General features: G+C 39.4%; 3 protein-coding genes across 8 annotated transcripts in view; 1 reads left to right on the plus strand and 2 right to left on the minus strand.

Moving 5' to 3' along the window:
* The window catches only part of LOC117736403 (derlin-2-like), an 8,061-nt gene extending 3,901 nt beyond the window's left edge, over positions 1-4,160 (plus strand). Inside the window, exons 5-8 of the mRNA XM_034541719.1 lie at positions 810-1,005; positions 1,663-1,753; positions 2,995-3,227; positions 3,794-4,160. Of these exons, the coding sequence (XP_034397610.1) occupies positions 810-1,005; positions 1,663-1,753; positions 2,995-3,085 (378 nt within the window). The 3' untranslated portion in view covers positions 3,086-3,227; positions 3,794-4,160. The remainder of the gene's footprint in view (positions 1-809; positions 1,006-1,662; positions 1,754-2,994; positions 3,228-3,793) is intronic.
* Positions 4,161-4,280: 120 nt separating this feature from the next.
* Positions 4,281-8,393, minus strand: smarcb1a (SWI/SNF related, matrix associated, actin dependent regulator of chromatin, subfamily b, member 1a). Its single transcript, XM_034542596.1, has 8 exons — positions 8,213-8,393; positions 7,004-7,115; positions 6,598-6,727; positions 6,281-6,418; positions 5,843-5,970; positions 5,204-5,561; positions 4,974-5,105; positions 4,281-4,688 (listed from the first exon to the last, which is right to left on the minus strand). Exons 1-8 carry the CDS (start codon positions 8,294-8,296, stop codon positions 4,649-4,651), a joined length of 1,122 nt encoding a protein of 373 aa, XP_034398487.1. The 5' UTR covers positions 8,297-8,393; the 3' UTR covers positions 4,281-4,648.
* Positions 8,394-9,758: 1,365 nt separating this feature from the next.
* Positions 9,759-25,000, minus strand: part of LOC117735767 (ral guanine nucleotide dissociation stimulator-like) — a 47,224-nt gene continuing 31,982 nt past the window's right edge. For all 6 annotated transcript variants that reach the window (XM_034540557.1, XM_034540556.1, XM_034540554.1 and 3 more), the window contains 10 exons: positions 24,986-25,000; positions 24,072-24,158; positions 23,928-23,960; positions 23,733-23,854; positions 22,624-22,719; positions 22,289-22,529; positions 20,031-20,105; positions 19,655-19,903; positions 18,161-18,275; positions 9,759-12,387 (listed from right to left, as the gene is read on the minus strand). The exon at positions 24,986-25,000 is cut by the window's right edge and continues 66 nt beyond it. In XM_034540557.1, the coding sequence (XP_034396448.1) occupies positions 12,212-12,387; positions 18,161-18,275; positions 19,655-19,903; positions 20,031-20,105; positions 22,289-22,529; positions 22,624-22,719; positions 23,733-23,854; positions 23,928-23,960; positions 24,072-24,158; positions 24,986-25,000 (1,209 nt within the window). In that variant the 3' untranslated portion in view covers positions 9,759-12,211. The remainder of the gene's footprint in view (positions 12,388-18,160; positions 18,276-19,654; positions 19,904-20,030; positions 20,106-22,288; positions 22,530-22,623; positions 22,720-23,732; positions 23,855-23,927; positions 23,961-24,071; positions 24,159-24,985) is intronic.

The raw sequence follows: 25,000 nt of genomic DNA on the forward strand, positions 1-25,000 counted from the left end.
CCTTTAGAGCCTTTAGAGCCTTTAAGGCCTTTAAAAACCTTTAAAACCTTTAAAACCTTTAGAGCCTTTAAGGCCTTTAAAACCTTTAAAACCTTTAAAACCTTTAGAGCCTTTAAGGCCTTTAAAACCGTTAAAACCTTTAAAACCTTTAGAGCCTTTAAGGCCTTTAAGGCCTTTAGAGCCTTTAAGGCCTTTAAAGCCTTTAAAACCTTTAGAGCCTTTAGAGCCTTTAAGGTCTTTAAAACCTTTAAAACCTTTAGAGCCTTTAAGGCCTTTAAAACCTTTAGAGCCTTTAAGGCCTTTAAAACCTTTAAAACCTTTAAAACCTTTAGAGCCTTTAAGGCCTTTAAAACCTTTAAAACCTTTAAAACCTTTAGAGCCTTTAGAGCCTTTAAGGCCTTTAAAACCGTTAAAACCTTTAAAACCTTTAGAGCCTTTAAGGCCTTTAAAACCTTTAAAACCTTTAAAACCTCACAATGAGGAAGATAGTTCCTCAATTTAGAGGAACGACAAATGGTGAACGCCTTTTAAAGGTGACAAAAAACACGTCTTTCTATAAACAAAGACGTGTCAACTGAAGAAATATTCTTTATGAAGTTGGTTTGTAACTATTTCAGATTTTCACTAAATGGTTATCGTGTCCGAAAAAATTAACAATAAATATTATCGCGATATCTATTTGAAAAATAGATATCATATAAAAAAAATAAAATGATTATAAAACAGTGTTGAACCCTGCTTCTTCATCGGCGTTGCTTCTGCCTCCAGAGCCGGTCTAAAGTTGACCTTTAACCCCAGCGCCCCCGCAGCTGCTCGGCCTGTTGGCCCCTGTCTCCTTCCTGGGCCCGGCCTTCACCGTCATGCTGGTGTACGTGTGGAGTAGAAGACATCCGCTGGTCCGCGTGAACTTCTTCGGCCTGCTGAACTTCCGGGCGCCGCTGCTCCCCTGGGTGCTGGCGGGCTTCTCGCTGCTGCTCGGGAACTCCGTGGCGGTCGACCTGCTCGGTACGAGGACGCCGGCGGACCTCCTGTGGAGTCCAGGGCGCCTGGAGACGTGTTTACATTCACATCGAGATACAATTATCACAATCTGAGCAGTTCCAAATTTACCTTGAGTCCAATTTAAAGTTTATGAAATGTATCAGGAAACGTAAACATGTAGTTTACATTCATGTTTACTGGATCAACATCGAAGCGTTATCCTACATTTTCAGTTTGAAACAAAAACTACATAAAATAAAAACAATTAGTAGTAGTAGCCCATGATTTAAAGCACAATTATCCCCAAAACAGAAATAGGACGAGGAAAAGTAATAAGAGAATCCAATAATATGATGGATTATTCATGTTATGCTAGTTAAATAACTAGAAAAGCCAAAACAATAACTTTTTATTCATATATATATATATATATATAAAAACAATAAACATCAAATAGTGAGAACAAAAAAATTATAAAAATAAATAAAATGCATCTTTTCAGGAATCCTCAGCTGCTCGCTGTCGTTTCTTTTAACCAAACAAACAGGAAGCAAACAGTTTATTGGTTTTTCGGGACTATTTTCAGCGGTGGATGAATCCACAACCCGAGTGAGTGTTTGAAGGTTTAAATGAACTTCAGTGTGATGAAGGTGATGATGGTGACGAAGGTGTGTTCTTCAGGTATCAGCGTCGGCCACATGTACTACTTCCTGGAGGACGTGTTTCCCAACCAGCCGGGAGGAAGGAAGCTGCTGACGACGCCAGAACTTCTGTAAGAACCAGAATTTATGTCACCGCGTTTCAACTTTTACAATACCTCAAATACCACAGAAGAAGAGAGTGAGAAACTCCACCCAGTTTTTTTAAAGCTGCATTCTCTCTCCTGACCACCAGGGGGCGACTCCTCTGGTTGTATAGAAGTCTATGCTTCATGTGTTAAAGCTGCATCCTCTCTACTGACCACCAGGGGGCGACTCCTCTGGTTGTATAGAAGTCTATGCTTCATGTGTTAAAGCTGCATCCTCTCTACTGACCACCAGGGGGCGACTCCTCTGGTTGTATAGAAGTCTATGCTTCATGTGTTGAAGCTGCATTCTCTCTACTAACCACCAGGGGGTGACTCCTCTGGTTGTATAGAAGTCTATGCTTCATGTGTTAAAGCTGCATTCTCTCTCCTGACCACCAGGGGGAGACTCCTCTGGTTGTATAGAAGTCTATGCTTCATGTGTTAAAGCTGGTATCTCTCTACTGACCACCAGGGGGCGACTCCTCTGGTTGTATAGAAGTCTATGCTTCATGTGTTAAAGCTCCATTCTCTCTCCTGACCACCAGGGGGCGACTCCTCTGGTTGTATAGAAGTCTATGCTTCATGTGTTAAAGCTGCATTCTCTCTCCTGACCACCAGGGGGCGATTTCTCTGGTTGTATAGAAGTCTATGCTTCATGTGTTAAAGCTGCATTCTCTCTCCTGACCACCAGGGGGCGACTCCTCTGGTTGTATAGAAGTCTATATAAATGACTCTACTTCTCTTGATGTATTCCCTCAGTAAACATTGTAAACATGATCTCAAACAGACCATAAAGCAGGGTATGCTTTAGGGCGGGGCTACAGGGTGATTGACAGGTCTCTACGTCACTCCTCCTCAGTCCAGATGAGGTCACTTCCTGTTCACTGGTTGCGAAAAAACCAAGATGGCGACGGTGAAATTTCCAAAAATTAGAGGCTTCAAACCAACAGGTGGCGTCACCATGACTACGAACTCTTCTTCCATCTGATCCGTGGTCGGTATAAATAACAAAGGAAAATGCTCAGAATCTTCTTCTATGGTATTTGAGTCATCGTAGCTTTTGTCGAGTTCTCGGGAGACGGAGATATTCGGTAAAATGTCTCGTTTACTGCCAACTCTAACTTTAGACGTTATTGTTGTTTTTGTGTTGTATTGAGTCGGGTTCAATTAGATCCGTCCTCTTGTGAGATGTTTTCTCCACCACGTCTCTCGTTCTCTCCACTCAGACGGGCCTTGTTCGACCGGCCGGACGACCCCGACGACCCCGACGACCGTCTCCTGCGAGACGAGCAGCAGGGCGACGATCTGCACGACTAGAAGACACAACGATGATCAGCTTGAATCTGACGGGAAGCGAGTCGGAGGACGTGGAGCTCCGAGTCTCTGAGGACAACCGAGACGTCGAATCCAAATATTCAACGATGACAACGACTAAAGTCCTAAACAGGCTAATGAAAATGTATATATCTATTTATTAATATATAAAAATATATATTTATATATGAATTAATATATATACATATATTAATTTATATATATATATTAATTTATATATATATATAAATATGTATATATATATAAATATATATACCATTTTTTTATATATATATATATATAGATACAATTTGTATATATATATATAAATGTGTATATGTAAATATATAAAATTGTTTTATATATATATACTATTCTTTTTATATATGTATATTTAAATATATACTATTTTTTATATACATCTTTTTACAAATGTGTATATATAAATATATGCAATTTTTATATATATATATATAAATGTACTTTTTAAAAATATATACATATATAAATATATGTGAATATTTAAATATGTATACTATTTTGTATATATAATAATGTATATATTATATATATATACATTTTCATTAGCCGTGTAAACGTCTGTGCATTTCAACTAGAGAGCAGAAACAAAAGCAAACGATGCGTTCGTGTAAACGAGGTAAAACAGAAACTTCTGGAAGCTCTTCTGGTTTCTACCGGCTGTTGGTGCAGAACTGAAACGCTGCGTTCTCGTCTGCACACGCTGCACTTCCTCCTTTGTGGGCCGGACAGAATGGAAACCGCTGAGCACCACAACCCTTCATCTTCATCATCATCATCGTCGTCATGACAACAGCACAGCTGGTCAAGGTCCAGTCAGGAGTGAAGAAAAGGGAAGTCTGAGACACAAATTGGCTTTTAAATTAAGAATCCATTCACAAATATCCAAAACTGGAGGAGAAAGATATTCGGTGCATATCTAATTGATCAATATTGAAAATCAAACTGTTTAAATTAAATAGTAAATTACATTAAAAAGTCTTTTTTTTCAGTTTTCTTCGTAAACTTAATTTTTCTCAACAGAAAAACATCAGTAAGATTTTACTTCACACATTTTAAAACGTTAAATGTTTTATTTTCAACAAATGAATAAAATGATGCACAACAACAAAAACAAGGTCCTTCACTTTTTTTTATTTTTTTTTTTTTTATTTTGTAAGAATTATTAAAATGTACAAAAAGACAACAAATACAACATAACAATATATATTATCTGCGACTGGCTGTGTGGTCGTTCTTCTCCCTCTGGTCAGGTAGAGAGTCAGTGGTCAACGTGAGCGAGCAGCTCCTCCACGGGGGGGCGGGGGGGGGGGGGCTAAGGATCCTCTACAGAACATAATATTAACAATAATAATACAAAATAATATTGTGAATGACGGACTGAGAACCCGGTCGAGCGGAGGAAAAAAGAAGATCCGGCGCGCGGCGGAGGGACATCTTTGCGACGGCGGTCGTACCTCGATCCAGGCGAGTGGCGTCCTGTAGGGGGCGCCGGCGCTGCTGCTGCTGCTGCTGCTTCTTCTTCTTCTACCACGCGGGCGCCGTGTTCGCCAGCCGCCTCATCCGCCTGGAGGAGGAAACAGAAACCGTATCCTGTGACGAGAGCTTATAACTGCTTAATAATCTTTATTCACTTATTGTTAAATATAACAATAAAACACAAACAACGCTCATTTAAGTCCTTTTATCAACCAATCAAATAGTAAAAAATACTAAAATAAAAAATTAATCTATAACAGATGCGACTCATTTATTAACTTTCATCTAACCAGATAAACATTTTAAAAAAATGTCACAATGAGATGGAAGCTCTTATTTTGAAGAGCAGACAGGAAGGAAGCGCGTGGCTCACCTGGTGTTTCTGTCCTGGTCCCTGATCTTCTTCTCCATCTCGGCGTCCGTCAGCGTCTCCAGCAGCGGGCACCACTGGTCGGCGTCGCCCGTGTTCCTGATGGCGATCTCCACCGTGGGGAGCGGGTTTTCACTGAAACACAGAGAGCCTTCATCATCATCATCATCATCAACGGGTTTCATCCACTCGTTTCATTCCACCGGGTTTCACCCGCGCGTTCGATTCCCTACCTGAAGGCGTACGTCCTCTGGTGCCAGCTCAGCTGGCCGCGGATGCTGTAGGCGATGGTGGTGACGAACTCTCCCCCGAGGCCGAGCTCGGAGCAGAGCTTCAGGGCGAACTTCTCGGGCGAGTTCTCGCGCTCCGACATGTCCCACTCGAACTGGTCCACCAGCGAGATGTTCCCCACGTGGATGTTCAGCTTGATGATGACCCTCTGGTCAGTCTGCTCCTCCAGGACGCCGTCCGTCGGGTACGACTCGATCTGCTGCCGGATGGCGGAGGCGATGGCCGGCACGAAGGCCAGCGGGTTCAGGTCCAGGTCGTCGCAGAGGATCTCGGCGAACATCTCGGGCGTCATCAGCTTCTCTGGACGTTTAAAAAGAAAAAAAGAAGAAGAAGAAAAGAGGAATGTTTATGTTCTCGGGTCACGTTGCGTTATTCTTCTTCTATGTTTAGAAATCAATTTGTTTACACGGTTACTCTGTACAAAATGAGTTAAAAAAACAAAACACACTCTACCGAGACTTTTATTTTGACGGTGCATCCAACATTTGTGTTTGTTTTTTTTAAGAAAAAGGTTTTTAATGCTACAATGTTCTTTTCTTGAGCAGCGAATCCCATTATATTTATTGTATATATTTAGCTACCGTTCATGTTCCAGGTGAACGCGTCTCTCAGCTTCTGACCCTCGATCTCCATGTCCAGACGGATCGGAACCAGGACTTCGGACTGAGTGGCGTTCTCGTGGATCACCGCCGGGTCGTGGTCGTCGAAGCTGAGCCGGAATAATAAAAAAAACACACAAATATAATATGTTTATTTATCTTCTAACATCTTAAAACCACATTAGAAACACATTAGTCTGATTATCCCCCCAAAAAAAATCAGCATGTCCAATTTAATAATTGTACCAGTTGTGATTATAGATCCGCTCAAATTGACGTTAAATATCAACGACATTATTATTATTAATAAGATCAAATCACTGATATACGATCCCGTCGAGCTTCAACACGACAAAGTAGTAACAAAGATAAGTTCTTATATTATAATATACGTCTTCTACTCGGCTTCCCGTTGCTCACCACAGCGGGAACGTCCTCTTCTTGTCGCGGCCCAGCCGGCTGCGGTTGATGGTGGTGGAGCAGGGAACCGCGTCCAGGTGGTGGGAGCTGTTGGGCAGCGTGGGAACCCACTGACTGTTCCTCTTGCCCTTCTGCTCCCTGGTGGCAGAACCAGACCCACAGGTTCATGCAGTGCATATAGTTATGGATTTATTTTTGTATTTCCATTCTTCTCGTGCAGAAGGTGATGTGACACGATGCCAACGTGTAAACAAAGCGTCAGTAACATTGTGAGATATATATATATATATATATATATATATATGTGACGGAGGTACCTGAGGTAGGCGGGGGGCTCCGTGCTGATGGAGATGGCTTTGTACTTCTCATCGTTGCCCTCCAGGATCTCCTCGACCTCCGAGGCCTTCAGCAGAGTGACGCTGGTGGCCAGCTGAGTGTAGCCGTGATCTGGAGGACGAGAGCGGGATCAACGGCGAGGAAAAGGACCGACAGTGTGTCACCTTGTGTGTCACCGTGTGTCACCGTGTGTCAGTGTGTGTCAGTGTGTGTCACCGTGTGTCAGTGTGTGTCAGTGTGTGTCAGTGTGTGTCAGTGTGTGTCACCGTGTGTCAGTGTGTGTCAGTGTGTGTCACCGTGTGTCAGTGTGTGTGTCAGTGTGTGTCACAAACCTCTGAAGCCAAATGAATGCATTTAACCTTCAGTGATCTTTTGAACTCTACTCACCGTGTGAGGATTCCACTATTTTCTTCCGTTCTTCTACTGAAGCCAGTTTTCTCCATAACGACGGGTATCTTTTATACAGTGAGCCTCTGAACATGCGCAGGTAGTTTCCCACCTGAACACAAACAAAAACACATACAACAATTAATTAAATCAAGATTTATGAAGGCCGGTTCCAATTTTGCGAGTGTTATTTTCTTCTACGCATGCGATATAAAACTAAGAAACATGTTTTTTTGTTTAGATTGTAACAGGGACGTTTTCATGAACCAAAGAAATAAGAAAATCATTTACAGGTTAATCACTAACTATAATAATAACTGAGCTGCAGCTCTAAGCAGCATGTTTACATGTTTTAATGAATAATATAATATAACTTCTAACAGTTATATCACAAACATTTAAGTAACATCAAGTAATTAGTCACATGGGATGCAAGATGCATTATTTATTGAACTGTGCAATAATATAATAATAACCATCACACAACATGTAGATTATGTTCTACATTTATAACTTCTGTTAGAAAAGTCAACATTTGTATCAAACTTTATTTAAAAAGCAGCTAATAAACATGACGCACATGTTATATTTAGAGAAGATCACACACTTACGGTGATGTTAGTCTGTACACTATTGTGTATAACCCTGTATATAATATACACACTATCCGTATACTATAGAGGTGATGTTAGTCTGTGTACTTGTACAGTATACTACAGTATATATATAAATATATATAACGCTAAATATACCATCAGTGTACCGTACAAGCTAATATAGAAGTTATTATTGGTATGAGAGGAGCTAGAGTCACGTGGCACAATTCTAGAAGATAACTATGAATAAATGATAATAAATATATTTGAATAAACGCCTTTCTGGTGGTTTATTTATCTGAACGCCGTTAGCTAGCTAGCTTAGCATAGCTGTTAGCTCGCTCAGCCGAAGACAACAAGGTGAAACTCTGAAGGACGAATGTTTTCTTATCACAATTATATTCCAATAAATCGGCAGACCGATCACCGTGTTTGTTCTCCGTGGCTATTTTAATTTTAATAATCGATAAACCCAAAATAAATGAATGAGTCCAGCTGTATTGCGTCGTTAGCTGCTAGCTGCTAGCGGACCAGCTGCTGGTTAAACGACACTTTTCTGCCCCAAATACGTCACTCATTGACTCCGTTTCTGCTTTAATGAGTTACTACCGACCTCCGATCCGATCATGTAAAAGTCTCCATCCTCCTCGAGCTGAAACTTCACAGGTTTCTGTCCAAACGTTTTGCTAAGCGCCATGCTGAAAAGAAACAACAATGCTTTGAGCTAGTGCGCAGGCGCGAACGATAAGACCGTTCTGTCGCTGAGTGATGACGTTTCATAAACAGGCAAACCCGCTGCTCTGACGAAAACGGAAAGCTTATATAATATATAGATATAGATATAGATAGATATATTTCGACTATATTTTTACTTTTGAAATTACATTTTTTTAAATATCAAAACATTTTAAGCATCAAATAAAGATGAATAAATACATATTCCTTAGTGAACCTCACTAAAAGTCACATATATATATATATATATATATATATATATATATATATATATATATATATGTGACTTTATATTATATTTCAATAATATAAAGCTACTAAACAACACTTACAGTTGTTAATAATTTATGTTCCTTAATCTTAACACAAAGGACTCAATAATAAAGAGAAAATATTCTATTTACTTTTATAAACTTAATGTTTATTCGTATGTACATGAATATATTAATCTATAACCAAGAAAGGAGAGAATGTACAATGCAAAAGAAAATCTTTATATACAAATCAATAAATAAACAAAGTAATAATCGAGGACAGTTTTGTATTATACGCAGGTGTTTGTGTTCTCGGGGGAAAAAGAAAATAGGAAAACAAAAACAAGAAGACGAGACTGCAGTTAGAAAAGGTTCTGAAATTCTTTTTTTTTCTTCTTTAAATTGGTAAAAATGGCACCCGAGCACAGTTCAGGGGAACGAAAAAACAAAAACAGGAAATTTTCAGTTGTTTTCTTTCTCTTTTCTCTCTTTTCGCTTGTTTTTGTTCAAACTCGCACAGAATCAGGTCAAAAACCACACAGAGAAATAAAAAGAAAGGGTACGCCGGGTCAACACGGGCTACGACACACAAACCAGTCCGACATCATTTAAAGTTCCACTCGTGTGCACAACGTCTACGTTCTCAAGAGAACACGAGACGGAGCTGCTGCAGAAACAACTGGGAACACTGGGAACACTGGGAGCTAAAAGGCCTGACGACCAAACACGAGGAGGAGGAGCCGGTGCTGCGTTCAAGCTCCCGTTTTCAGTCCGTTATCAATTTGTGATCGGAGTAGCAAAACAGACACTGTGGTGCGTTTGAGGTCCTGTTGCGAAACTTAAATACTTCACTGAAACGTTGGTTGTTGTTACTGGATGCTTCGTTGGGTTTCCACCAGAATCAGACTGGTTTTCATCCCTGAAACTTGGATTCAAACTCGGCAGATTCAAACTGAAATTGGCTCCAACATCTGTTTGGATTAAAAATATATATTTTTTAAATATTTGATAATTTGGCAGCTGACTGATCCTGAAAAACAAAAACAAATAAAAACGTGAATGAAAGTGTTTCTCCAACAGCTTCTTCTTCTTCTTCTTCTTCTTCTTCTGCGGCGCCTTCGCTTCAAGTTTCTTATTTCTCCTTTAGAGAAACGGGTCCAGACATCATAGTGTTCTCACCCCTTTATTTTGTTGTTGTTGTTGTTTTGTTTTCCAGAAAAATGCGACAACAGTAAACATACAAACATTATTATTTTTTTTAAACTCACTGTTAAAAGGCAAAGAGGACTCATCTGGTAAAAGCAACCGTTTCTCTTTTTCTTGTTATTTTTTTTGGCACATGGAGGTTTCGCGCCCGTCGAGCTCGATGTTCACCACGACGTCGTTGAGGGGGAACGCACGCTTTGTTTACTTGTTTACTTATTTATTTACGGTTCGGTCACAGCGATCGACAGGCAGAGTGAACGGGGTCAAAGGTCACAGTGTTCAACAGCGAAAGGATTTCATGGGGGGGGGGGGGTGTGAATCCATCGTCAGACATTCCCTTAATCTGTGACTGCTTACATTTCCCAGGGTGCATTGCAAACACGTTCACGCGCTCCGACTGTCTCGACGTGTTTAACGACGGTTTGTGACCTCGGAGGAGAAATAAACTTTAATGTTTAATGTTTAATGTCCTCTTGTGAAAGCAGGACGTGCATTTCATGACACGCGTCCTCGTCGTAATACTTTTTTATTTATTTCCGTTTCCTCCCGTGTGGACCGTCACCGTGACGACGTGTTCCTACATGTAAGAGGCATTAAGTGCATATTTAAGAGCCCGTTTACAAGTCAGAAGAATAAAAAATAAAAACATTAAAGAAACGGAGAGTAAGTCCAGAAGTGAGAAGCTGCTCTCGTCAGCTTTCGGGTCCCTTTTCGTTTCAGAAGTAACGTTTTGATCTGTGTGATGAGATGATGTCATGTCATGTCATGTCATGTCATGTCATGTCATGTCATGTCATGATTTAGCAGCACTGAGAATTAAAAATGGCCGCTGACGCTTCGCAGCCGTTAATGTCTCAACTTTGTATTCGCGGGGAATAAAAAAGGAAATGTAGACTCTTCAGGAGAAGGTTTGAATTGTTCCTTTAGAGAAACCGACGGAACGGAGAGAAGAGTCGGTTCTTTTGTTCTTTTGTTCTGCGTCTCACGGAAAGATTTAAGGAGCTTTTCTGTAGTTTGACGATTTTTTTTCCATATCTGGGAAAAAAAATTAAATCGCCAAAATCGTTCCTCATACTTTCTGAGAAAGAGAGAGAGAGAGATAATAACAGAGACAGAGAGAATGAGAGAGAGAGAGAGAGAGAGAGACTCTTCTTCTTCTGGTTAAACCAGAACATCAGTTTGTTGTCCGAGAAAAAAAAAAAAATATATATATTTTTTATTTGCAGTATTTCTCCATATTATCCAAATATATAATAATAATTTTAATGAACAATTAATGAATAATTAGCTAAAAATATTTGTTTTAATTTTTGTAATTCTTTTGGTTTCAGGGTCAAAATGTGGTTTTCATTCATTCTTCTTCCTTTTTTTTTGACGAAGAACAATCTGAAGATGAATTTGTCATTCGTGGAAATTCAAACTCATGAATTCTAACTTTGTATTGAGTAGTTTAATTCTTATTTTTGCCTGTTTGTTTTTGTTTTCCTGGCAGAAATTGGCTTCTATTGGTTCGACAGATTAAACATCAGGAAAGAAGAAGAAGAAGAAGAAGAAGAAGAAGAAGAAGAAGAAGAAGAAGAAGAAGAAGAAGAAGAAGAGATAATTAGCAGCACCGTATCAGTGAGATGCAAAACATTTCCTTTTTCTTTTTTTTAAATGTACAAAAGCAAAAAGAAGAAAAATATCTCGGTCGAGTCTATTAACAAAATCTCACGGTCCGTTCTCAAAATAAAATACTGCACGGTCGGCGTTGCTCGATATCGATGTTCGTACAGATGGCGACGCCCTCTGGATCTCTGCCCCGCCCCCTCCCCCGCCCCGTAACATGGCAGCGCTCACACGCTTCAAATAGTCCCTCAAAAGGAGTCCCTGTGTCCGTGGAAAAAAAATAAAGTTCCCTGAAGAAACCGTTGGAAAGACCCGGCAGCTTCCTGTATCGTCCGCGTATGTACAACCAGCAGGGGGCGCACACGACCTCTGGAGGTCAGGGGTCAAAGAGGGACTTTCTTTTGTGTAAAAGAGGCTTTGAAAGAAAAGAAAAACATTGAAGAGCTTTTAGAGTCGTAAACGGTTTGTAAACGTAAAGTAACGGACGGGGAGTAGAAAACCTGCTCCTCCACGAGCAGACGAGTCCTTCAGGGGACGCCGACTCTTCCCGTTTCCCGACCTTTTTAAAGTCCTCGAAGGGGTCCCGACGAGGCTACGACGGCCCCTCTGCTTTCTGAAGGTCGGACATTGTCTCCTCTGGCGTCTTTGTCCAAAACCAAAACTCGGAAAAGCTTCCGGACGCCAACGTTTCCTCTGAGGAGCGAGAGGCCAGAGAGGGGGATGAAGAGGAGGGAGGAAGAGGAGGAAGAGGAGGAGGAGGAGGAGGAGGAGGAGGAGGAGGGGAGGCAGGAAGTAGACGAGTTTTCTCCTCAGAAAATCCCTTTGGCGATCTTCAGTCCCTTCTGCTTCATGCGCGGCAGCGTCGAGCTCGCCACGTTCTTGGCGCGCATCGGCCGCGCCAAGCCCCGCCTCTTCAGCACGAAGTCGTAGTTGGCGGTGGAGTTCATGGCGTAGAAGACGTTGGCGTTGTCCGGGATCCGAAGCTCTGCGGAGAAAACACAAAAGACATCTGGATTTATTGAGAGAATACAGGGACGTGAGGACCGTATTGAATGAGGTCGCAGGTACGGTGGCCCCGCAGGGTCAAAACTTTATTCTGTTTAATCCACAACGTCATACAAAGATTAAAAAGGTTGACAGGAAAACATGTCAAATGTATTTCCTTCGTCCCGCAGCATTAAATCCTAAATGTTTATTTATTTACATTTTCGTTAGTTGTTGTTGATCCAAAACAATTGTTTTACAACAATGATAATAAAAGCACATATTTACAGAAAACCACCTCTCCAGTATTTCCTGTTCAGGATATTTTGATTCTATTCATCATTTATTATTATTTACTCTCTTAAGATTGTACATTAAGTATTAAGAGACGTTTAAATGTCACAACTTGGACCTTCACACCGTTTCTCTGCTGCCGAGTTTGAAGTAAATCTTTAAGTGTCTGAGGTTCTCAACACCTGGACATGTTCTCCTTCATCATTGTGACATGTTCTCCTTCATCATTGTGACATGTTCTCCTTCATCATTGTGACATGTTCTCCTTCATCATTGTGACATGTTCTCCTTCATCATTGTGACATGTTCTCCTTCATCATTGTGACATGTTCTCCTTCATCATTGTGACATGTTCTCCTTCATCATTGTGTTCTCCTTCATCATTGTGACATGTTCTCCTTCATCATTGTGACATGTTCTCCTTCATCATTGTGACATGTTCTCCTTCATCATTGTGACATGTTCTCCTTCATCATTGTGTTCTCCTTCATCATTGTGACATGTTCTCCTTCATCATTGTGATATGTTCTCCTTCATCATTGTGATATGTTCTCCTTCATCATTGTGACATGTTCTCCTTCATCATTGTGACATGTTCTCCTTCATCATTGTGATATGTTCTCCTTCATCATTGTGACATGTTCTCCTTCATCATTGTGACATGTTCTCCTTCATCATTGTGACATGTTCTCCTTCATCATTGTGACATGTTCTCCTTCATCATTGTGATATGTTCTCCTTCATCATTGTGATATGTTCTCCTTCATCATTGTGATATGTTCTCCTTCATCATTGTGACATGTTCTCCTTCATCATTGTGACATGTTCTCCTTCATCATTGTGTTCTCCTTCATCATTGTGACATGTTCTCCTTCATCATTGTGATATGTTCTCCTTCATCATTGTGACATGTTCTCCTTCATCATTGTGTTCTCCTTCATCATTGTGACATGTTCTCCTTCATCATTGTGACATGTTCTCCTTCATCATTGTGACATGTTCTCCTTCATCATTGTGACATGTTCTCCTTCATCATTGTGACATGTTCTCCTTCATCATTGTGTTCTCCTTCATCATTGTGTTCTCCTTCATCATTGTGACATGTTCTCCTTCATCATTGTGACATGTTCCATGTTCTCCTTCATCATTGTGATATGTTCCATGTTCTCCTTCATCATTGTGTTCTCCTTCATCATTGTGACATGTTCCATGTTCTCCTTCATCATTGTGACATGTTCTCCTTCATCATTGTGATATCTTCTCCTTCATCATTGTGACATGTTCCATGTTCTCCTTCATCATTGTGACATGTTCTCCTTCATCATTGTGACATGTTCTCCTTCATCATTGTGTTCTCCTTCATCATTGTGACATGTTCTCCTTCATCATTGTGACATGTTCTCCTTCATCATTGTGATATGTTCCATGTTCTCCTTCATCATTGTGATATGTTCCATGTTCTCCTTCATCATTGTGTTCTCCTTCATCATTGTGACATGTTCCATGTTCTCCTTCATCATTGTGACATGTTCTCCTTCATCATTGTGACATGTTCCATGTTCTCCTTCATCATTGTGATATGTTCTCCTTCATCATTGTGACATGTTCTCCTTCATCATTGTGTTCTCCTTCATCATTGTGACATGTTCTCCTTCATCATTGTGACATGTTCTCCTTCATCATTTTTCCATGTTCTCCTTCATCATTGTGACATGTTCTCCTTCATCATTGTGACATGTTCTCCTTCATCATTGTGACATGTTCTCCTTCATCATTGTGATATGTTCTCCTTCATCATTGTTCTCCTTCATCATTGTGACATGTTCTCCTTCATCATTGTGACATGTTCTCCTTCATCATTGTTCCATGTTCTCCTTCATCATTGTGACATGTTCTCCTTCATCATTGTGACATGTTCTCCTTCATCATTGTTCCATGTTCTCCTTCATCATTGTGACATGTTCTCCTTCATCATTGTGACATGTTCTCCTTCATCATTGTGTTCTCCTTCATCATTGTGACATGTTCTCCTTCATCATTGTGACATGTTCTCCTTCATCATTGTGACATGTTCTCCTTCATCATTGTTCCATGTTCTCCTTCATCATTGTTCCATGTTCTCCTTCATCATTGTTCCATGTTCTCCTTCATCATTGTGACATGTTCTCCTTCATCATTGTGACATGTTCTCCTTCATCATTGTGACATGTTCTCCTTCATCATTGTGACATGTTCTCCTTCATCATTGTGACATGTTCTCCTTCATCATTGTTCCATGTTCTCCTTCATCATTGTTCCATGTTCTCCTTCATCATTGTGACATGTTCTCCTTCATCATTGTTCCATGTTCTCCTTCATCATTGTGACATGTTCTCCTTCATCATTGTGACATGTTCTCCTTCATCATTGTGACATGTTCTCCTTCATCATTGTGTTCTCCTTCATCATTGTGACATGTTCTCCTTCATCATTGTGTTCTCCTTCATCATTGTGACATGTTCTCCTTCATCATTGTGTTCTCCTTCGTCATTGTGACATGTTCTCCTTCATCATTGTGACATGTTCTCCTTCATCATTGTGACATGTTCTCCTTCATCATTGTGTTCTCCTTCATCATTGTGACATGTTCTCCTTCATCATTGTGTTCTCCTTCATCATTGTGACATGTTCTCCTTCATCATTGTGTTCTCCTTCGTCATTGTGACATGTTCTCCTTCGTCATTGTGACATGTTCTCCTTCATCATTGTGACATGTTCTCCTTCATCATTGTGTTCTCCTTCGTCATTGTGACATGTTCTCCTTCATCATTGTGACATGTTCTCCTTCATCATTGTGTTCTCCTTCGTCATTGTGACATGTTCTCCTTCATCATTGTGACATGTTCTCCTTCATCATTGTTCCATGTTCTCCTTCATCATTGTGACATGTTCTCCTTCATCATTGTGATATGTTCTCCTTCACCATTGTGACATGTTCTCCTTCATCATTGTGATATGTTCTCCTTCATCATTGTGTTCTCCTTCATCATTGTGACATGTTCTCCTTCATCATTGTGTTCTCCTTCATCATTGTTCCATGTTCTCCTTCATCATTGTGACATGTTCTCCTTCATCATTGTGTTCTCCTTCATCATTGTGACATGTTCTCCTTCATCATTGTGACATGTTCTCCTTCATCATTGTGTCTCCTTCGTCATTGTGACATGTTCTCCTTCATCATTGTGACATGTTCTCCTTCATCATTGTGACATGTTCTCCTTCATCATTGTGACATGTTCTCCTTCATCATTGTGATATGTTCTCCTTCACCATTGTGTTCTCCTTCATCATTGTGATATGTTCTCCTTCATCATTGTGTTCTCCTTCATCATTGTGACATGTTCTCCTTCATCATTGTGTTCTCCTTCATCATTGTGACATGTTCCATGTTCTCCTTCATCATTGTGACATGTTCTCCTTCATCATTGTGTTCTCCTTCATCATTGTGACATGTTCCATGTTCTCCTTCATCATTGTGACATGTTCTCCTTCATCATTGTGTTCTCCTTCATCATTGTGTTCTCCTTCATCATTGTGACATGTTCCATGTTCTCCTTCATCATTGTGACATGTTCTCCTTCATCATTGTGTTCTCCTTCATCATTGTGACATGTTCTCCTTCATCATTGTGATATGTTCTCCTTCATCATTGTGTTCTCCTTCATCATTGTGACATGTTCTCCTTCATCATTGTGATATGTTCTCCTTCATCATTGTGACATGTTCTCCTTCATCATTGTGACATGTTCTCCTTCATCATTGTGACATGTTCTCCTTCATCATTGTGACATGTTCTCCTTCATCATTGTGACATGTTCTCCTTCATCATTGTGTTCTCCTTCATCATTGTGACATGTTCTCCATCATTGTGACATGTTCTCCTTCATCATTGTGTCTCCTTCGTCATTGTGACATGTTCTCCTTCATCATTGTGACATGTTCTCCTTCATCATTGTGACATGTTCTCCTTCATCATTGTGATATGTTCTCCTTCACCATTGTGACATGTTCTCCTTCATCATTGTGATATGTTCTCCTTCATCATTGTGTTCTCCTTCATCATTGTGACATGTTCTCCTTCATCATTGTGTTCTCCTTCATCATTGTGACATGTTCTCCTTCATCATTGTGACATGTTCTCCTTCATCATTGTGTTCTCCTTCATCATTGTGACATGTTCTCCTTCATCATTGTGATATGTTCTCCTTCATCATTGTGTTCTCCTTCATCATTGTGACATGTTCTCCTTCATCATTGTGATATGTTCTCCTTCATCATTGTGACATGTTCTCCTTCATCATTGTGACATGTTCTCCTTCATCATTGTGACATGTTCTCCTTCATCATTGTGACATGTTCCATGTTCTCCTTCATCATTGTGACATGTTCTCCTTCATCATTGTGTTCTCCTTCATCATTGTGACATGTTCTCCTTCATCATTGTGATATGTTCTCCTTCATCATTGTGACATGTTCCCCTTCATCATTGTGACATGTTCTCCTTCATCATTGTGTTCTCCTTCATCATTGTGACATGTTCCATGTTCTCCTTCATCATTGTGACATGTTCTCCTTCATCATTGTGTTCTCCTTCATCATTGTGACATGTTCCATGTTCTCCTTCATCATTGTGACATGTTCTCCTTCATCATTGTGTTCTCCTTCATCATTGTGTTCTCCTTCATCATTGTGACATGTTCCATGTTCTCCTTCATCATTGTGACATGTTCTCCTTCATCATTGTGTTCTCCTTCATCATTGTGACATGTTCTCCTTCATCATTGTGATATGTTCTCCTTCATCATTGTGTTCTCCTTCATCATTGTGACATGTTCTCCTTCATCATTGTGATATGTTCTCCTTCATCATTGTGACATGTTCTCCTTCATCATTGTGACATGTTCTCCTTCATCATTGTGACATGTTCTCCTTCATCATTGTGACATGTTCTCCTTCATCATTGTGACATGTTCTCCTTCATCATTGTGTTCTCCTTCATCATTGTGACATGTTCTCCATCATTGTGACATGTTCTCCTTCATCATTGTGTCTCCTTCGTCATTGTGACATGTTCTCCTTCATCATTGTGACATGTTCTCCTTCATCATTGTGACATGTTCTCCTTCATCATTGTGATATGTTCTCCTTCACCATTGTGACATGTTCTCCTTCATCATTGTGATATGTTCTCCTTCATCATTGTGTTCTCCTTCATCATTGTGACATGTTCTCCTTCATCATTGTGTTCTCCTTCATCATTGTGACATGTTCTCCTTCATCATTGTGACATGTTCTCCTTCATCATTGTGTTCTCCTTCATCATTGTGACATGTTCTCCTTCATCATTGTGTTCTCCTTCATCATTGTGACATGTTCCATGTTCTCCTTCATCATTGTTCCATGTTCTCCTTCTCCAGCTGACGGGTCAGGGTTCTCCTCACCTTTGTCCTCAGAGATCCGCTGCATCAGCTCGTACTCGTCGGTCTTCTCTCGCTCCAGGTTGTGTTTGATCATCGCCTTCCTGATGACGGCCGGAGTCTTGTCTTGACTCGTCACCTGAAGAGACGACAACACGGGCAGGTTAGATACTGGTCTTCATCAGAGTCCTCAGGACTAGTCTAGTACTGGTCTTCATCAGAGTCCTCAGGACTAGTCTAGTACTGGTCTTCATCAGAGTCCTCAGGACTAGTCTAGTACTGGTCTTCATCAGAGTCCTCAGGACTAGTCTAGTACTGGTCTTCGTCAGAGTCCTCAGGACTAGTCTAGTACTGGTCTTCGTCAGAGTCCTCAGGACTAGTCTAGTACTGGTCTTCGTCAGAGTCCTCAGTCCTGTACTACTGGCCTCCGTCCTCAGGACTAGTCTAGTACTGGTCTTCGTCAGAGTCCTCAGTCCTGTACTACTGGCCTCCGTCCTCAGGACTAGTCTAGTACTGGTCTTCGTCAGAGTCCTCAGGACTAGTCTAGTACTGGTCTTCGTCAGGCCTCAGGACTAGTCTAGTACTGGTCTTCGTCAGAGTCCTCAGGTCTAGTCTAGTACTGGTCTTCGTCAGGCCTCAGGACTAGTCTAGTACTGGTCTTCGTCAGAGTCCTCAGGTCTAGTCTAGTACTGGTCTTCGTCAGGCCTCAGGACTAGTCTAGTACTGGTCTTCGTCAGAGTCCTCAGGTCTAGTCTAGTACTGGTCTTCGTCAGGCCTCAGGACTAGTCTAGTACTGGTCTTCGTCAGAGTCCTCAGGACTAGTCTAGTACTGGTCTTCGTCAGAGTCCTCAGGTCTAGTCTAGTACTGGTCTTCGTCAGGCCTCAGGACTAGTCTAGTACTGGTCTTCGTCAGAGTCCTCAGGTCTAGTCTAGTACTGGTCTTCGTCAGAGTCCTCAGTCCTGTACCACTGGCCTCCGGCCTCAGAACTAGTCTAGTACTGGTCTTCGTCAGAGTCCTCAGGTCTAGTCTAGTACTGGTCTTCGTCAGGCCTCAGGACTAGTCTAGTACTGGTCTTCGTCAGAGTCCTCAGGTCTAGTCTAGTACTGGTCTTCGTCAGAGTCCTCAGGTCTAGTCTAGTACTGGTCTTCGTCAGGCCTCAGGACTAGTCTAGTACTGGTCTTCGTCAGAGTCCTCAGGTCTAGTCTAGTACTGGTCTTCGTCAGGCCTCAGGACTAGTCTAGTACTGGTCTTCGTCAGAGTCCTCAGGTCTAGTCTAGTACTGGTCTTCGTCAGGCCTCAGGACTAGTCTAGTACTGGTCTTCGTCAGAGTCCTCAGGTCTAGTCTAGTACTGGTCTTCGTCAGGCCTCAGGACTAGTCTAGTACTGGTCTTCGTCAGAGTCCTCAGGTCTAGTCTAGTACTGGTCTTCGTCAGGCCTCAGGACTAGTCTAGTACTGGTCTTCGTCAGTCCTCAGGACTAGTCTAGTACTGGTCTTGGTCAGTCCTGGTCCCTCTCACCAGGATGCTCTTGTACATGTTGCCGTTCTCCACGTCCAGGCTGACCCTGATGATGCAGCAGTCGTCCACCTGCTGGTTGTACAGCGGCAGCGACAGCGTGGAGTAGTTCGACACGGCCGACACGGAGCGCTTGTGTGAGCGCGAGGCGGAGAGCGGCGTGGAGGAGGAGACGGAGGAGGAGGAGGCGCTGCTGGAGCCCGAGGCCGAGCCGGAGGTGTCCAGGGAGGAGAGGGAGGTGCACTCCCAGAACTGAGAGGGGGGGGGGGAGAGATGTTTACTACCTTCATTGAATCTTAATCTGGAATAATCCCTCTGTTTTTACTCGTTGTGCCAGTTGCATTGTGGGAAATGTAGGCTCCGATAGTGAAGTTGTTACCGTTGACGTCGTGTCGGCTGACGGAGCTTCTCTCCCCAAAGCAGAGACGGTGAGTTTCACCGAGGGAGTCGACGTCTAGAGAGAGAGAGAGAGAGGGGGGGGGGGGGGGTATTATTGATCAACATTATTTCTAATATATTAACTTTATTTTAAATATATTAACATATTTCTAATATATTAATATTATTAACATTGTTTCTAAAATATAACTTAAGGAGAACATCATGTTTTATGAACTCTTATTCTCCTCTAACATTAACATGTAAACTAAAGCTTTAACTCTTATTCTCCTCTAACATTAACATGTAAACTAAAGCTTTAACTCTTATTCTCCTCTAACATTAACATGTAAACTAAAGCTTTAACTCTTATTCTCCTCTAACATTAACATTAACATCTAACATTAACTTGTAAACTAAAGCTTTAACTCTTATTCTCTAACATTAACATGTAAACTGAAGCTTTAACTCTTATTCTCTAACATTAACTTGTAAACTGAAGCTTTAACTCTTATTCTCTAACATTAACTTGTAAACTGAAGCTTTAACTCTTATTCTCTAACATTAACATGTAAACTAAAGCTTTAACTCTTATTCTCTAACATTAACATGTAAACTAAAGCTTTAACTCTTATTCTCTAACATTAACTTGTAAACTAAAGCTTTAACTCTTATTCTCTAACATTAACATGTAAACTAAAGCTTTAACTCTTATTCTCTAACATTAACTTGTAAACTGAAGCTTTAACTCTTATTCTCCTCTAACATTAACTTGTAAACTAAAGCTTTAACTCTTATTCTCTAACATTAACTTGTAAACTAAAGCTTTAACTCTTATTCTCTAACATTAACTTGTAAACTAAAGCTTTAACTCTTATTCTCTAACATTAACTTGTAAACTAAAGCTTTAACTCTTGTTCTCTAACATTAACTTGTAAACTAAAGCTTTAACTCTTATTCTCTAACATTAACATGTAAACTAAAGCTTTAACTCTTATTCTCTAACATTAACTTGTAAACTGAAGCTTTAACTCTTATTCTCTAACATTAACTTGTAAACTAAAGCTTTAACTCTTATTCTCTAACATTAACTTGTAAACTAAAGCTTTAACTCTTATTCTCTAACATTAACATGTAAACTAAAGCTTTAACTCTTATTCTCTAACATTAACTTGTAAACTAAAGCTTTAACTCTTATTCTCCTCTAACATTAACTTGTAAACTGAAGCTTTAACTCTTATTCTCTAACATTAACATGTAAACTGAAGCTTTAACTCTTATTCTCCTCTAACATTAACTTGTAAACTAAAGCTTTAACTCTTATTCTCTAACATTAACTTGTAAACTAAAGCTTTAACTCTTATTCTCCTCTAACATTAACTTGTAAACTAAAGCTTTAACTCTTATTCTCCTCTAACATTAACTTGTAAACTGAAGCTTTAACTCTTATTCTCTAACATTAACATGTAAACTGAAGCTTTAACTCTTATTCTCTAACATTAACATGTAAACTGAAGCTTTAACTCTTATTCTCCTCTAACATTAACATGTAAACTGAAGCTTTAACTCTTATTCTCTAACATTAACTTGTAAACTAAAGCTTTAACTCTTATTCTCCTCTAACATTAACTTGTAAACTAAAGCTTTAACTCTTATTCTCTAACATTAACTTGTAAACTAAAGCTTTAACTCTTATTCTCCTCTAACATTAACTTGTAAACTAAAGCTTTAACTCTTATTCTCCTCTAACATTAACATGTAAACTAAAGCTTTAACTCTTATTCTCCTCTAACATTAACTTGTAAACTAAAGCTTTAACTCTTATTCTCCTCTAACATTAACATGTAAACTAAAGCTTTAACTCTTATTCTCCTCTAACATTAACTTGTAAACTAAAGCTTTAACTCTTATTCTCTAACATTAACATGTAAACTAAAGCTTTAACTCTTATTCTCTAACATTAACATGTAAACTAAAGCTTTAACTCTTATTCTCTAACATTAACTTGTAAACTAAAGCTTTAACTCTTATTCTCTAACATTAACATGTAAACTAAAGCTTTAACTCTTATTCTCCTCTAACATTAACATGTAAACTAAAGCTTTAACTCTTATTCTCCTCTAACATTAACTTGTAAACTAAAGCTTTAACTCTTATTCTCCTCTAACATTAACTTGTAAACTAAAGCTTTAACTCTTATTCTCCTCTAACATTAACTTGTAAACTGAAGCTTTAGAGGAGACAGTGAACGCCTCACACCTTCCTCTCGTGTCCCTCCGGGGAGTCGGACAGGAAGCTGGCGTTCACGTCCTCCAGGTCTGACCCGCTGGAGCTGACGGAGGTGACGCTGAGCGCGTCGCCGCTGTCTCCTCCTCCTCCTCCTCCTCCTCCTCCTCCTCCTCCACCCCCGCCCCCTTGGTACGGCCGGTAGTGCGAGTGGTCGAAGGACTTGGAGTGAGAGCCCGGAGCGCCGCTGCAGCCGGCCTCCGTCAGCTGGCGGCTGCAAGAGGAAGGAAGAGGAAGGAAAATGGGTGATTGAAAACGTGAACCCGGTTATCGATCGGCCGATCGGTGATCAATACTTCATGACTCACTCGCTCCAGCGCTTCATGATGCCGCCGTTCTTCTTGGCCCGCAGCGTGTTGGAGGCCGACTCGGACAGAGGCTCGATCTCACAGGACAGGTTGTAGCTGCGGGGACAGGAAGTGACGTCAGCGTGAACCCGAACGCACGGAAACCCTGCACCGACGTGGGTCAGTGAACGCATCTTTGTTTAGATGATAAATATACAACGTACTTTTACCTGGTGCAGCTTTAAAACTTTGTTTTGTTTGTTTATAATAAATATAATCAGTATATAACATACTTTTACCAGGTGCAGCTTTCATACTTTGGCATCTTCCCCTTTCGTTATTTGTCATTTCATCCCCTCACACATTAACATCTGCAGTAGCCCAGATTATATTATATTATATCATATTATACCATATTATATCATATTATATTATATCATATTATATTATACCATATTATATCATATTATATTATATCATATTATATCATATTATATTATACCATATTATATCATATTATATTATATCATATTATATTATATGAGATCATATTATATTATATCATATTATATTATATTAGATCATATTATATTATATCATATCATATTATATTATATTAGATCATATTATATTATATCATATCATATTATATTAGATCATATATCATATTATATTATATTAGATCATATTATATTATATCATATCATATTATACCATATTATATTATATTATATTATACCATATTATATTATATTATATTATATCATATTATATCATATTATATTAGATCATATCATATTATATCATATTATATTATATTAGATCATATTATATCATATCATATTATATCATATCATATTATACCATATTATATCATATTATATTATATTATATTAGATCATATTATATTATATTATATTAGATCATATTATATTATATCATATTATATTATATCATATTATATTATATCATATTATATTATATCATATTATATTAGATCATATTATATTATATTATATTAGATCATATTATACCATATTATATTATATTATATCATATTATATCATATTATATCATATCATATTATATTATATTAGAGACCCATGTTGTGGGGAGCCAGGTGCACTCACCTCTCGGCCTCGCTGAGCTTCTCCACGCTGGAGAACCAGTCCCTGAAGTGTCCGTCCTGAGTGAAGCTGTAGTTGTTGGAGGCCAACTGGAGCAGCTTGATCTGAGCGATCACCTCGAACTCCTGAGCGGAGCCACAGATGTGTTGATTTCATCTCTTTTAAATTGTTTTAATCTTTTCTTCTTTTGCAACTCACCTTTCTTCTCTTCTCGAAGTTGATCAGACCACCCTAAAAAAACAACAACATTTAAATAAATAAAGTGAAGATAAACGTGTAGGCCTGTGTTGTTATTAGCCTCATTAATAACACTATATTTAAATGTCTTAACAGGAAGCAGACCTCAGTGTAGTCCTTCATGGCCGTGTCCATCATCACCAGGTCCGTGAGGAAGGTCCCCAGGTAGGGAATCGTCCCCTGCATCACTCCCTGTTCACGCAGGAGGTAAACAACAACAACAACAACAAGATGAGCGAGACTTGAATGCTTCGATGTTTAGAGTCAAAACATTTTTAATGGTCCAAATTTTGGTAGGAAAAAAATATCAATGTGGCTGATTTGTGGATTCCTTTACCCAACCATTGAACTATTTTATATTAATAATAATAATAATAATAATAATAATAATAATAATAATAATAACAACTTTATTTATATGGCACCGACAACAGAAAGCTCAATAGTGAGGTGCAAATATATAAAGAAAGAAAAGAAAGAAAAAGTGATCAAATTAAATTAAATAAATAATTAAATAAATGAATGAAAGAAAAAGAAAAGAGATGAAATAAAAATAATTAATTAAATAAATGAAAGAAAAAGAGATAAAAAAATAAATAAAAGAAGAAAATAAAAAGTTTAAGAAGTGATTTTTAAAAGAGATTACTGATGAACACTATGAGTTTTATCAAAAAGAACTAAATAGTCTAAAGTATTTAAGGCTCTTCTCATTTCTCCAGCTTGTATCTCCTCGTAGCGTAGCCTTGTACAGGCATCATATATATATATATATATATATATATATATATATATACGACTATCCTACATTTTAATTAATTCAAGCTCAAGAAAAATAAATAAAAATAAAAGATACACCTGTTCATATCTCCTCCTCAAAATGCATTTTAAGACAGCCGAAAAACCCATAAATTAGAAGAGAGGAGAGTCCATTTCTCTTGGACAGACTGCAGTGACCGTCCTCGCCACCAGGGGGTGCTGTTGGCCCACTGAAGCGGCTCATGGGGGCACTGTGGACTCACCAGGTGGTCTCTCTG

The sequence above is a fragment of the Cyclopterus lumpus genome, chromosome 9, assembly GCF_009769545.1.
Source record: "Cyclopterus lumpus isolate fCycLum1 chromosome 9, fCycLum1.pri, whole genome shotgun sequence".
Classification (NCBI taxonomy): Eukaryota; Metazoa; Chordata; class Actinopteri; order Perciformes; family Cyclopteridae; genus Cyclopterus; species Cyclopterus lumpus.

Excerpts from the sequence above, each read along its gene's own strand:
- smarcb1a (XM_034542596.1), bottom strand. The coding sequence starts at position 8,296 with ATGGCGCTTAGCAAAACGTTTGGACAGAAACCTGTGAAGTTTCAGCTC. Across the intron at positions 7,116-8,212 it reads TTTACATGATCGGATCGGAG|GTGGGAAACTACCTGCGCAT; the intron begins GTCGGTAGTAAC and ends GTTTGTGTTCAG. Across the intron at positions 5,562-5,842 it reads GTTCACCTGGAACATGAACG|AGAAGCTGATGACGCCCGAG; the intron begins GTAGCTAAATAT and ends TTAAACGTCCAG.